This window comes from Salmo salar, chromosome 01 (assembly GCF_965601325.2).
Source record: "Salmo salar chromosome 01, fSalSal1, whole genome shotgun sequence".
NCBI lineage: Eukaryota > Metazoa > Chordata > Actinopteri > Salmoniformes > Salmonidae > Salmo > Salmo salar.
Window position 1 is genome coordinate 35,631,929 of NC_138291.1, and position 14,134 is coordinate 35,646,062.

Here is a 14,134-nt window from a genome sequence, read left to right on the forward strand (position 1 = left end):
ATTATAGCTACAGTTGACTTTTCCCTGAGGGAGTTGAAACCTCAACCTTGCACTCCTCTTAGTTACTGAGCCATACTGGGCCAGGTACTGTATCACTTAGCAGACAACTGGAAGTGGGTCACACATTATTTATCTGCCTCAGCTGGCTGGCTGGGTCTGATAAAAGGTTTTGGTGCCATAGCATTCATCCCATTTACTGAGTCAGTGCTCGCTAAATGGGTTGACCTATAGGTGTCTTTTCAAAGTGCTGCATTTGGAATCATGCTTTTGTACCCCTTGAAAACATGTATTTCATTGAATCTATCCTCTAGTCTTCATCTGAACCCACAGAGATTTCTGCCTCAAGGAGAAAATAAGAGAAAGGCGCATCTTTTCGACATTTTCTGCTTGAGGCAGAAATCACTGAAGCAGAAATCGCTGTGGGTAGAGAGGAGATGGACAGGTTGAGGTCAAATTCCCTAAGAGGCAAGAATGACAACACCAGGACTATTAATACTAATAATGATTGTACTGAACAGCCACACGTCTGTTTTCAAATGATTTATTGTGCTGCAAAGAAACAAACAAAAACAATACAAGAACTTGCAAAAGAATCTGCTGTGCTACCGGAAATTCAGAATCAAATCTTAATCTATCCTCTTTATGAATCTTGTTTTGCAACATCATCATTATCAATATCAACATGTTATTTTTTACATAAGCATGAAACAACAGTAATATACAGCCTATAAAGGGGATTGGTAGTTGTGTAAATGAAAGGAGTAAAGGGAAAGAATGGGGACAAAGAGATATCACTCCCATCTCAAAGGGCTATCTTTATTGGAACAGAGAAACAGGCTCATCAGGTCGTCAGGCTTTTGTGCTTGGACAAGGCAGATCTAGCCTGATCCCAGATCTGATCGTGTTGTCTAGCTAGCCAACTCATATGGTCGTTATCACACCGCGTGACAGTCAAAGTGCATGACAATGACCATAGACGTTGGCAAGACAGCACAAGCAGATCTGGGATCTGTCCAAAAACCCTGATTAAAGATGAGGAAGCTTGTGATCCTCCAATTTCTCCACCTGCCTAAAGTACAACCTTATTTAAACGCTCTTTGAGACCAACACAACACCAAAACAGTTTCACAATTTCAGCTGCATTATCATTTCATCTCCTATTATGTTCATGTTCAATTACCTTACTCATTAATAAATTATTTCGGTCATTTAACACAATAAATTAAATTGTATTTTTTTTCTCTCTTTCTTTCCAACCATGTTTTTTTTTGTGTTTATTTTTGATTTGGCAAGTGATGCTCAAGTATTTACAACAATACTTGGAGGATGCACTGAAAAATATCAAGATTTCACCCTGTAAGACCCATTGTGAATAAGATGCTTATCTTGTAGTAGCACTTTACGCAACCACGAGTTGTAGAGCCATGTCCTGCAACCTACAGCCAAGTCATATAAGAACTCAGCCAGTCAAGGTGATGTGTGTGTACAACAGAACTTACGGAGCTTAATCAAATCAATCACAATTATTCATCACTTCAACGATCTCAACTTATGTGGATTTAAGTGGGGTTTGAATAACGTGGTTTGTCCAGATGATAGAGCTGCATAATAGGTTGGAGAATCAAACCAATCAAACATACAGTACCTGTTGGTTATACAGTATATTTGAGTATGTTTGTCCTATGTTTGGAGAAAACTTAGAACAAGAGCAAGCTTCAGTTGCAATTCCTGTTTTGAAAGTTAAATTATTTCTCCCTCTCGCTCTTATCAGAAATCAGGGGCGTAACTTTGGTTTTAGAAGTGGGGGGGGACATTATTTATTTTGTATTTTTTTATCCAGTCGGATAAACACACAGCCTACCCGAACGCTCGGAGGTATCCGCATGGTCCTAAAGCACACAGTTGCTTCATTTTGTATCACATTCCAATGATAAAATTGGGGAGGGACAAAAAATATATTTCAGAATGTGGGGGGGACATGTGAAAGTTGCACCCCTGTCAGAAATACTTACCTATGAACAGAAATGCAGTGCCTCCATACAGTAACTGTGATTTGGCTCTGTAGGATTATTACTAGATTCTTGTTTTTACAGTTCTACATTAAACACACTATTATGCAGAGTTTTAAGTTGTGGTTTTGCAGATCAAATATTCAGAAGCAACTGGAACCTAATTTGTAACACTGGATCTCACAGGGCTCAGAAAAAAACTAAGGGCACCTCTTTCGATGAAAAGTTTGTAAAAAAACAAAAACACCAAGAGGTTATTTTCTATATAAAAGTGCCAAGATGTATGATTCTACGTACATTTTTGTCAGACAGATTAAGATACACCCAAGACAAACTATCACAAGTCGACTACTACCCCTCCCTTCCTCCATCCCTCCATCCCACCCTCTCTCCCAGAGCTTATGTCCACCCACTTTCCAGTAGTTTTGACATCAGAAGCAAATGAAAGAGAAGAATAAAAGATTGAGAGAGCCTGGTACTGCTCAGCCCAGAACTCACTTGTCATTATATGGTTGGCATTTTGGACATTGCTTCATTCAGGGAAGCAGATTGATACAAATAGATAGGGAACTTACAGACCAATCAAACAAAGCCCTCATGGACATACAATGGGTTTTTTGACAAATAAAATAAAATTGACATCAAATAAATGAGAAAAAAAGATTGATGTTCTATCACTCCTCTTTTTGACTTTTTTCAAACAAGCAAGGCAAATGGAATGCTAGTTCTCATCAAGTGTGCCATTATTACATCACATCTCTTTTCTCAATCATAAATACATTCAATAGGAAATGAATGGAGAAATGTACATGTGAAGAAAACAAACCTTGTATGTATGAATGTGTGTTGACACGTACATACATGCATACACAACATACATACACACATACATATATAGTCACACAATATTTTCATCTTTTGCAGTAATATGTACATAAGTGTTCCTATAATGTTTGAAACCAATTTTTTGCAAAGAATAAAATAACAAAGGTGCTTGGGTAAAATGAGGTGATGCAACAGCCTCCAGAAGAGGAGACTGTTAGTCTCACAGCCAGTAAAACAAAACAAAAGGAGGAGAAAAATATCAAAGAGCTACTTTACCGTAGCTCGTCTTCAGAGACCCCAAGAGAAAAGACATTTGAACATATTCGTTGATACTATGTTTCCTTGTATTCTCAGTGTTTCCTAAAGGAGCTAAAGAGTATCTGATCAGTCTATAATTTTAATGGTGGGATTATTTGAACAGTGAGAGACAGAATAACAACAAAAAATCCAGAAAAACGCATGTCAAAAATGTTATAAATTGATTTGCATTTTAATGAGGGAAATAAGTATTTGACCCCTCTGCAATACATGACTTAGTACTTGGTGGCAAAACCCTTGTTGGCAATCACAGAGGTCAGACATTTCTTGTAGTTGGCCACCAGGTTTGCACACATCTCAGGAGGGATTTTGTCCCACTCCTCTTTGCAGATCTTCTCCAAGTCATTAAGGTTTCGAGGCTGACATTTGGCAACTCGAACCTTCAGCTCCCTCTACAGATTTTCTATGGGATTAAGGTCTGGAGACTGGCTAGGCCACTCCAGGACCTTAATGTACTTCTTCTTGAGCCACTCCTTTGTTGCCTTGGCCGTGTGTTTTGGGTCATTGTCATGCTGGAATACCCATCCACGACCCATTTTCAATGCCCTGGCTGAGGGAAGCAGGTTCTCACCCAAGATTTGACGCTACATGGCCCCGTCCATCGTCCCTTTGATGCGGTGAAGTTGTCCTGTCCCCTTAGCAGAAAAACACCCCCAAAGCATAATGTTTCCACCTCCATGTTTGACGGTGGGGATGGTGTTCTTGGGGTCATAGGCACCATTCCTCCTCCTCCAAACACGGCGAGTTGAGTTGATGCCAAAGAGCTCAATTTTGGTCTCATCTGACCACAACACTTTCACCCAGTTGTCCTCTGGATCATTCAGATGTTCATTGGCAAACTTCAGACGGGCATGTATATGTGCTTTCTTGAGCAGGGGGACCTTGTGGGCGCTGCAGGATTTCAGTCCTTCACGGCGTAGTGTGTTACCAATTGTTTTCTTGGTGACTATGGTCCCAGCTGCCTTGAGATCATTGACAAGATCCTCCCGTGTAGTTCTGGGCTGATTCCTCACCGTTCTCATGGTCATTGCAACTCCACGAGGTGAGATCTTGCATGGAGCCCCAGGCCGAGGGAGATTGACAGTTCTTTTGTGTTTCTTCCATTTGCGAATAATCGCACCAACTGTTCTCACCTTCTCACCAAGCTGCTTGGCGATGGTCTTGTAGCCCATTCCAGCCTTGTGTAGGTCTACAATCTTGTCCCTAACATCCTTGGAGAGCTCTTTGGTCTTGGCCATGGTGGAGAGTTTGGAATCTGAATGATTGATTGCTTCTGTGGACAGGTGTCTTTTATACAGGTACCACGCTGAGATTAGGAGCACTCCCTTTAAGAGTGTGCTCCTAATCTCAGCTCGTTACCTGTATAAAAGACACCTGGGAGCCAGAAATCTTTCTGATTGAGAGGGGACAAATACTTTTTTCCCTCATTAAAATGCAAATCAATTTATAACATACATTTTTTGTTGTTGTTATTCTGTCTCTCACTGTTCAAATAAACCTACCATTAAAATTATAGACTGATCATTTCTTTGTCAGTGAGCAAACGTACAAAATCAGCAGGGGATCAAATACTTTTTCCCTCACTGTATGTATGTGTAACTCAGTGGAAAAGGCTTACAGAAACAAAGCAGCACTTGTAAAGCATATGCTCCTCAAGAAATACACTCGCTTCATCCTGCCTATATCAACCTGGACCCCTTTATTCTTTATCCAAATAAAAGACACCATTGTTTGGAGTGAGTGAAAGTTAGAGTCAACTTGCCCTTTGATGTTAAATACATTTAGCCAAATTATGATGGAGATTTGAAAATGACGGGGAAAATAAGAACATTAAGAAAAATAAACAGATATTAGAAATCCAGACAACTGACCAGGGAGAACAACAGCCTGGTGATGGAGCGAGTGACGCTTCTTCTTTCTGTCCACTTCCTTTCCAACAGGTGACGTTCAACAGGAAAAGAAAAGACAACAAGCCAATTTTGACGTTTTCAAAGGGGGGGGAAGGAAAAGAGGAAGGAAAGAAGGGAGGAATAGTCCAGCTTGAACAGACCTGAGAGAGGTGCTCAGTTGAGTTCTGTCTGTGATGGGGTCTACGGTGTCTGACCTCTCTTTTTTTCCTTCGTTCACTCTCTTTCGTCTGAGCGCCACATGAAGTCCGGCAGTCGTCAGTCCGTCCTGCCATGGCTTAGCTCAGCTCAGACAGGCCACAGCGTTCCTCTAGCCTCTCTCTCACAGGGTGTGATTTTTATTTGACAGACAGTCAGAGGAGCTTTGGTTCTAAAAGTTCAGTGTTCAACAGAAAACAATAGCTTGGATTATTCGGTTTATCTCTTCAAAGGCCTTTTTCAAGGAAGCAGGAATGCAGGAAAATACCATAGCTTGAAAAATACCCAGTTTGTCCTAATCCCAAAGATTCATATCTAACTTTACACACACACACACACACACACACACACACACACACACACACACACACACACACACACACACACACACACACACACACACACACACACACACACACACACACACACACACACACACACACACACACACACACAATCTTTTTTATAATAATAATCTAGGGAAAGTCTAGATTCTGGTTCTCCCATTGTGTCATCATAATCCTAATTCTATTCTATTTTGTTTGGTTTGTTATTAATCTTGAGGACATTGTCAATTGTCTGTCTGTTCTTTTTTTTTTTGTTGGAGTGATCGTTGCTAGTTTGCTAGTGATTTTGTCATTTTATAGGTTTGGTGACATTTGTCTGTCTGTGGTAAGTCATAGTTGTTGTGACGGTACTGTAGGTAAGGTGCTCTCTCATTCTCTCTCTCTCTGCTTTTGGCTGCTTCTGACTGCTGAGTACAGGACGCGAGGCGAGGCCAGTCTGTCTCACTGAGTCTGGTAGAAGTTGTCGGCCTGCAGGTTGTTGAAGTTGTTTTGTTTCTGCATGCTGTAGTAACCGCTGTACCTAGAGTCAGGGTCGGCGATCCGGAGCATGCTCTGCGAACTGTCCACCTGCACCTTGGTACCTTTCTGGCAGTCCACATACACCAGCTGGTTGTTGAGGCAGGTGGGCTATAGAGGACACACACGCATTTAGTTACCTCCACAGATAACAATCTAGTTAGGCTCAGAGCCTTAGATATGGATTTTATTTGAATATTCATACTATGTTATATTTCTCATTAAGGCTCTGCTCAGGCTGTATACATAGAGTATTTACTATGTCATTACTATATAGCTAGACAAGGTAATCATTCTATGTAATAGTCATATTTTTTTTTTACATTCAATTAGTTCTATATTCAAAAGTAAAGACATTGATCACGTATGCTTCTCCATAAGCTGCTGATATGATATTACCACAGGAATATCAACTATACTACAACAACAACCCACAGGCTGCAGTAAAGCAGGACAGAAACCAACCAGGCATACAGTGCATTCGGAAAGTATTCAGACCCCTTGACTTTTTTTTAAACATTTTGTTATGTTACAGCCTTATTCTGAAATGGATTAAATAAAACAAATCCTCATCAAATCTACACACAATACCCCATAATGACAAAGCGAAAACAGGTTTTTAGAAATGTTTGCAAATGTATTCAAAATAAAAAACAGAAATACCTTATTTACATAAGTATTCAGACCCTTTGCTATGAGACTCAAAATTGTGCTCAGGTGCATCGTGTTTCCATTGATCATCCTTGAGATGTTTTTTAACATTGATTGGAGTCCACCAGTGGTAAATTAAATTGATTGGACATGATTTGGAAAGCCACACACCTGTTTATATAAGGTCCCACAGTTGACAGTGCATGTCAGAGCAAAAACCAAGCCATGAGGTCGAAGGAATTGTCCATAGAGCTAAGAGACAGGATTGTGTTGAGGCACAGATCTGGGAAAGGGTACCAAAATGTTTCTACAGCATTGAAGGTTCCCAAGAACACAGAACATAATTCTTAAATGGAAGAAGTTTGGAACCACCAACACTCTTCCTAGAGCTGGCTGCCCGGTCAAACTGAGCAATCGGGGGAGAAGGGCCTTGTTCAGTGAGGTGACCAAGAACCCGAGCCCCAGAGTTCCCCCGTTGGAGATGGGAGAACTTTCCAGAAGGACAACTATCTCTGCAGCACTCCAACAATCAGGCCTTTATGGTAGAGTGGCCAGACGGAAGCCACTCCTCAGTAAAACGCACATGACAGCCCACTTGGAGTTTTCCAAAAGGCAACTAAAGGACACTCAGACCATGAGAAACAAGATTCACTGGTCTGATGAAACCAAGATTGAACTCTTTAGCCTGAATGCCAAGCGTCACATCTGGAGGAAACCTGGCACCATCCCTACAGTGAAGCATGGTAGTGGCAGCATCATGCTGTTGGGATGTTTTTCAGCGGCAGGAACTCAGAGACTAGTCAGGATCGAGGGAAAGATGAACGGAGAGATCCTTGATGAAAACCTGCTCCAGAGCACTCAGGACCTCAGACTGGGGTGAAGGTTCACCTTCCAACAGGACAACAACCCTAAGCACACAGCCAAGACAACGCAGAAGTGGCTTCGGTACAAGTCTCTGAATGTCCTCGAGTGGCCCAGCCAGAGCCTGGACTTGAACCCAATCGAACATCTCTGGAGATACATGAAAATAGCTGTGCAGCGACACACCCAATTCCAACCTGAAAAAGCTTGAGAGGATCTACAGAAAAGAATGGGAGAAACTCTCCAAATACAGGTGTGCCAAGATTGTAGCGTCATATCCAATAAGACACAAGGCTGTAATCGATGCCAAAGGTGCTTCAACAAAGTACTGAATGAAGGGTCTGAATACTTTTTAAATTTCTTTATTTCACCTTTATTTAACCAGGTACAGTAGGCCAGTTGAGAACAAGTTCTCATTGACAACTGCAACCTGGCCAAGATAGAGCAAGCAGTGCGACACAAACAACACAGGGTTACACATGGGATAAACAAATGTACAGTCAATAACACAATAGAAAATATATATACAGTGTGTGCAAATGTAGTACGATTAGGGAAGGCAATAAATAGGCCGTAGTGGCGAAATAATTACAATTTAGCAATTAAACACTGGAGTGATAGATGTCCAGAAGATGAATATGCAAGTAGAGATACTGGGGTGCAAAGGAGCGAAAAAAAACAAAAACAATATGGGGATGAGGTAGTTGGGTGGGCTATTTACAGATGGGCTATGTACAGGTGCAAAGATCTGTAAGCTGCTCTGACAGCTGATGTTTAAAGTTAGTGAGGGAGATATAAGTCAGATTTTTGCAATTCGTTCCAGTCATTGGCAGCAGAGAACTGGAAGGAAAGGCGGCCAAACGATGAGTTGGCTTTGGGGGTGACCAGTGAAATATACCTGCTGGAGCGCGTGCTATGGGTAGGTGCTGCTATGGTGACCAGTGAGCTGAGATAAGGCGGGGCTTTACCTAGCAAAGACTTATAGATGACCTGGAGACAGTGGAATTGGCGACGAATATGAAGCGAAGGCCAGCCAACAAGAGCATACAGGTCGCAGTGGTGGGTAGTATATGGGGCTTTGGTGACAAAACGGATGGCACTGTGATAGACTACATCCAATTTGCTGAGTAGATTGTTGGAGGCTATTTTGTAAATGACATCACCAAAGTCAAGGTTCGGTAGGACAGTGAGTTTTACGAGGGTATGTTTGGCAGCATGAGTGAAGGATGCTTTGTTGCGAAATAGGAAGCCGAGTCTAGATTTAATTTTGGATTGGAGATGCTTAATGTGAGTCTGGAAGGATCATTTACAGTCTAACCAGACACCTAGGTATTTGTAGTTGTCCACATATTCTAAGTCAGAACCGTCCCGAGTAGTGATGCTAGACGGGTGGGCGGATGCGGGCAGCGAACGGTTGAAGAGCATGCATTTAGTTTTACTTGCATTTAAGAGTAGTTGGTGGCTACGAAGGAGTGTTGTACGGCATTGAAGCTCGTCTGGAGGTTTGTCAACACAGTGTCCAAAGAAGGGCCAGAAGTATACAGAATGGTGTCTACTGCGTAGAGGAGGATGAGAGAATCACCAGCAGCAAGAGCGACATCATTTATGTATACAGAGAAAAGAGTTGCCCCGAGAATTGAACCCTGTGGCACCCCCATAGAGAATGCCAGAGGTCCGGACAACAGGCCCTCCGATTTGACACACTGAACTATCTGAGAAGTAGTTGGTGAACCAGGCGAGGCAGTCATTTGAGAAACCAAGGCTGTTGAGTCTGCCGATAAGAATGCGGTGATTGACAGAGTCGAAAGCCTTGGCCAGGTCGATGAATACGGCTGCACAGGACCTTGAGTGTGGCTGAGGTGCACCCATGACCAGCTCGGAAACCAGATTGCATAGCGGAGAAGGTACGGTGGGATTCGAAATGGTCGGTGATCTGTTTGTTCACTTGGCTTTTGAAGACTTTAGAAAGGCAGGGTAGGATATATATACGTCTGTAACAGTTTGGGTCTAGAGTGTCACTCCCTTTGAAGAGGGGGATGACCGCGGCAGCTTTCCAATCTTTAGGGATCTCAGACAATACGAAAGAGAGGTTGAACAGGCTAGTTGCAACAATTGCGGCGGATCATTTTAGAAAGAGAGGGTCCAGATTGTCTAGCCCAGCTGATTTGTAGGGGCCCAGATTTATGACTTATGATATTTACATTTTACATTTTTTAATAATTTTCTGAAATGTCTAAAAACCTGTTTTTGCTTTGTCATTATGGGGTATTATGTGTAGATTGATGAGGGGAAAAATACATTTATATTTAATCAATTTTAGAATAAGGCTGTAAGGTAAAACAAAATTGAAAATCCTTTCCAAATGCACTGTAAATGTGGGTAATGTCTCCCCCTACCTTAGTGGGGGTGCGATAGCAGAGCACGGGGATCCACTGCTTCTTCTGGTTGACGTAGAGCAGAGCTGTGATGGTGAACAGCATCATGACGATGGGCAGTGCCACCCATGCCACAGAGTGCAGTTTGGTGTCCTCACTGGGAACTGGGGTCTTCCCATCCAGATAGGGCATTTGGAGACTACCAAAGTCCCCTGTGACAAAGGGAACACACAAACATTATGAGACTCAAACCTTTCTTTATCATGGGATGTTGGCATGTTAATATATAATCCTCATACCGTTGGTAGGTGCAGTGTAGGATTTCAGAAAATACTTTTTTATGTCTTAAAAAACTGCTGTAGTAACCTCACGTGGTATGTGTATCAAATTCATAACGTAAGTGTGCTAGAAACTAAACAATAATGTGGTATCCTCCCAGCAACACTCCAACAACACTAGACATGTTTTGGCACAGCAGAGTTATGGGGGATTGAATCAGTCCCAAGGTTGCAGTTAAAAGGAAAGAGCAGGCTCTGCTCCTGGATGAAGAGTTACATATGGACGTCTGCAAAAATATTTAGCAGCTATAGCAGCACCAACGAGACAGACACTCCAGATTCCTCTCCCCCACTGCACCTGACTCAGTGGGTTTTGTCCAACATGTCTCTGGACCTACTCACTGCCACAGTCATACTCTGGACCTAGTTTTGTCCCATGGAATAAATGTTGTGGATCTTAACCTGTTGGGGCTAGGGGGCAGTATTTTCACGGCTGGATAAAAAAACGTACCCGATTTAATCTGGTTACTAATCCTACCCAGTAACTAGAATATGCATATACTTATTATATATGGATAGAAAACACCCTAAAGTTTCTAAAACTGTTTGAATGGTGTCTGTGAGTATAACAGAACTCATTTGGCAGGCAAAACCCTGAGACATTTTCTGACAGGAAGTGGATACCTGATGTGTTGAATTACCTTTAAGCCTATGCCATTGAAACACACAGGGGCTGAATAATGTTTTGGCACTTCCTATTGCTTCCACTAGATGTCACCAGCCTTTACAAAGTGTTTTGAATCTTCTACTATGAGATCTGACCGAACAAGAGCCTTGGAACGGTGATGGCCGATTAGACTCTGGCGCGCGAGGTCATGTTGGGTACCCTCGTTCCAAAACGTTTTAAAAGAGCATGCATTCGTCCACCTTGAATATTATTCATGTTCTGGTTAAAAAAGGCCCTAATGATTTATGCTATACAACGTTTGACATGTTTGAACGAACGTAAATATATTTTTTCCCCTCGTTCATGACGAGAAGTCCGGCTGGCTTAGATCATGTGCTAACAACACGGATCTTTTTGGATATAAATGATGAGCTTTTTTGAACAAAACTACATTCGTTATGGACCTGGGATTCCGGGAAGTGACATCTGATGAAGAGAATCAAAGGTAATGGATTATTTACATAGTATTTTCGATTTTAGATCTCTCCAACATGGCCGTTTGTCTGTATAGCAAAGCATATTTTTCTGGGCGCAGTGCTCAGATTATTGCAAAGTGTGATTTCCCAGTAAGGTTATTTTTAAATCTGGCAAGTTGATTGCGTTCAAGAGATGTAAATCTATAATTCTTTAAATGACAATATAATATTTTACCAATGTTTTCTAATTTTAATTATTTAATTTGTGGTGCTGACTTGACTGCCGGTTATTGGAGGGAAACGATTTCCTCAACATCAATGCCATAGTAAAACGCTATTTTTGGATATAAATATGAACTTGATAGAACTAAAAATGCATGCATTGTCTAACATAATGTCCTAGGAGTGTCATCTGATGGAGATTGTAAAAGGTTAGTGCATCATTTTAGCTGGTTTTATGGTTTTGGTGACCCTGTCTTTGAATTGACAAAACATTACACACAGCTATTGTCAATGTACTCTCCTAACATAATCTAACTTTATGCTTTCGCCGTAAAACCTTTTTGAAATCGGACAATGTGGTTAGATTAAGGAGATGTTTATCTTTCAAAGGGTGTAAGATAGTTGTATGTTTGAAAAATTTGAATTTTGACATTTATTTGGTTTCAAATTTGCCGCTCTTGAAATGCACCTGCTGTTGATAGGGTGCACCACGGGTGGCACGCTAGCGTCCCACATAGCCCCAAGAAGTTAATGTTTTTCCTCATAATCCTGGACTATCGGACCACCATTTTATTACGTTTGCAATTGCAACAAATAATCTGCTCAGACCCCAACCAAGGAGCATTAAAAGTCGTGTTATAAATTCTCAGACAACCCAAAGATTCCTTGATGCCCTTCCAGACTGCCTCTGCCTACCCAAGGACGTCAGAGGACAAAAATCAGTTAACCACCTAACCGAGGAACTCAATTTAACCTTGCGCAATACCCTAGATGCAGTTGCACCCCTAAAAACTAAAAACATCTGTCATAAGAAACTAGCTCCCTGGTATACAGAAAATACACGAGCTCTGAAGCAAGCTTCCAGAAAATTGGAACGGAAAGGGCGCCACACCAAACTGGAAATCTTCCGACTAGCTTGGAAAGACAGTACCGTGCAGTATCGAAGAGCCCTCACTGCTGCTCGATCATCCTATTTTTCCAACTTAATTGAGGAAAATAAGAACAATCCGAAATTTCTTTTTGATACTGTCGCAAAGCTAACTAAAAAGCAGCCTTCGCAAATGGAGGATGGCTTTCACTTCAGCAGTAATAAATTTATGAACTTCTTTGAGGAAAAGATCATGATCATTAGAAAGCAAATTACAGACTCCTCTTTAAATCTGGGTATTCCTCCAAAGCTCCATTGTCCTGAGTCTACACAACTCTGCTAGGACCTAGGATCTAGGGAGATACTAAAGTGTTTTAGTACTATATCTCTTGACACAATGATGAAAATAATCATGGCCTCCAAACCCTCAAGCTGCATACTGGACCCTATTCCAACTAAACTACTGAAAGAGCTGCTTCCTGTGCTTGGCCCTCCTATGTTGAACATAATAAACGGCTCTCTATCCACCGGATGTGTACCAAGCTCACTAAAAGTGGCAGTAATAAAGCCTCTCTTGAAAAAGCCGAATCTTGATCCAGAAATTATAAAAAAAATAATCGGCCTATATCGAATCTTCCATTCCTCTCAAACATTTTAGAAAAAGCTGTTGCACAGCAACTCACTGCCTTCCTGAAGACAAACAATGTATACGAAACGCTTCAGTCTGGTTTTAGACCCCATCATAGCACTGAGACTGCACTTGTGAAGGTGGTAAATGACCTTTTAATGACGTCAGACCGAGGCTCTGCATCTGTCCTCGTGCTCCTAGATCTTAGTGCCGCTTTTGATACCATCGATCACCACATTCTTTTGGAGAGATTGGAAACCCAAATTGGTCTACATGGACAAGTTCTGGCCTGGTTTAGATCTTATCTGTCGGAAAGATATCAGTTTGTCTCTGTGAATGGTTTGTCCTCTGACAAATCAACTGTAAATTTCGGTGTTCCTCAAGGTTCCGTTTTAGGACCACTATTGTTTTCACTATATATTTTACCTCTTGGGGATGTCATTCGAAAACATAATGTTAAATTTCACTGCTATGCGGACGACACACAGCTGTACATTTCAATGAAACATGGTGAAGCCCCAAAATTGCCCTCGCTAGAAGCCTGTGTTTCAGACATAAAGAAGTGGATGGCTGCAAAAGTTCTACTTTTAAACTCGGACAAAACAGAGATGCTTGTTCTAGGTCCCAAGAAACAAAGAGATCTTCTGTTGAATCTGACAATTAATCTGGATGGTTGTACAGTCGTCTCAAATAAAACTGTGAAGGACCTCGGCGTTACTCTGGACCCTGATCTCTCTTTTCAAGAACATATCAAGACTGTTTCAAGGACAGCTTTTTTCCATCTACGTAACATTGCAAAAATCAGAAACTTTCTGTCCAAAAATGACGCAGAAAAATTAATCCATGCTTTTGTTACTTCTAGGCTGGACTACTGCAATGCTCTACTTTCCGGCTACCCGGATAAAGCACTAAATAAACTTCAGTTAGTGCTAAATACGGCTGCTAGAATCCTGACTAGAACCAAAAAATGTGATCATATTACTCCAGT

The 14,134-nt window shown here is 41.5% G+C and overlaps 1 protein-coding gene across 2 annotated transcripts in view; it reads right to left on the reverse strand.

Annotated features, from left to right (window-relative positions):
* Nucleotides 1–525: 525 nt before the first annotated feature.
* The window catches only part of LOC106601300 (cysteine-rich motor neuron 1 protein), a 128,466-nt gene continuing 114,857 nt past the window's right edge, over nucleotides 526–14,134 (reverse strand). Inside the window, exons 16-18 of one of the 2 annotated variants that reach the window (XM_014193406.3) lie at nucleotides 10,029–10,219; nucleotides 6,125–6,231; nucleotides 526–5,429 (exon numbers count right to left, since the gene is read on the reverse strand). In XM_014193406.3, coding sequence (XP_014048881.1) covers nucleotides 5,348–5,429; nucleotides 6,125–6,231; nucleotides 10,029–10,219 — 380 coding nt within the window. In that variant the 3' untranslated portion in view covers nucleotides 526–5,347. Of the gene's footprint in view, nucleotides 6,232–10,028; nucleotides 10,220–14,134 lie in introns of both variants that reach the window. The other variant, XM_014193409.3, reaches the window with a different exon arrangement.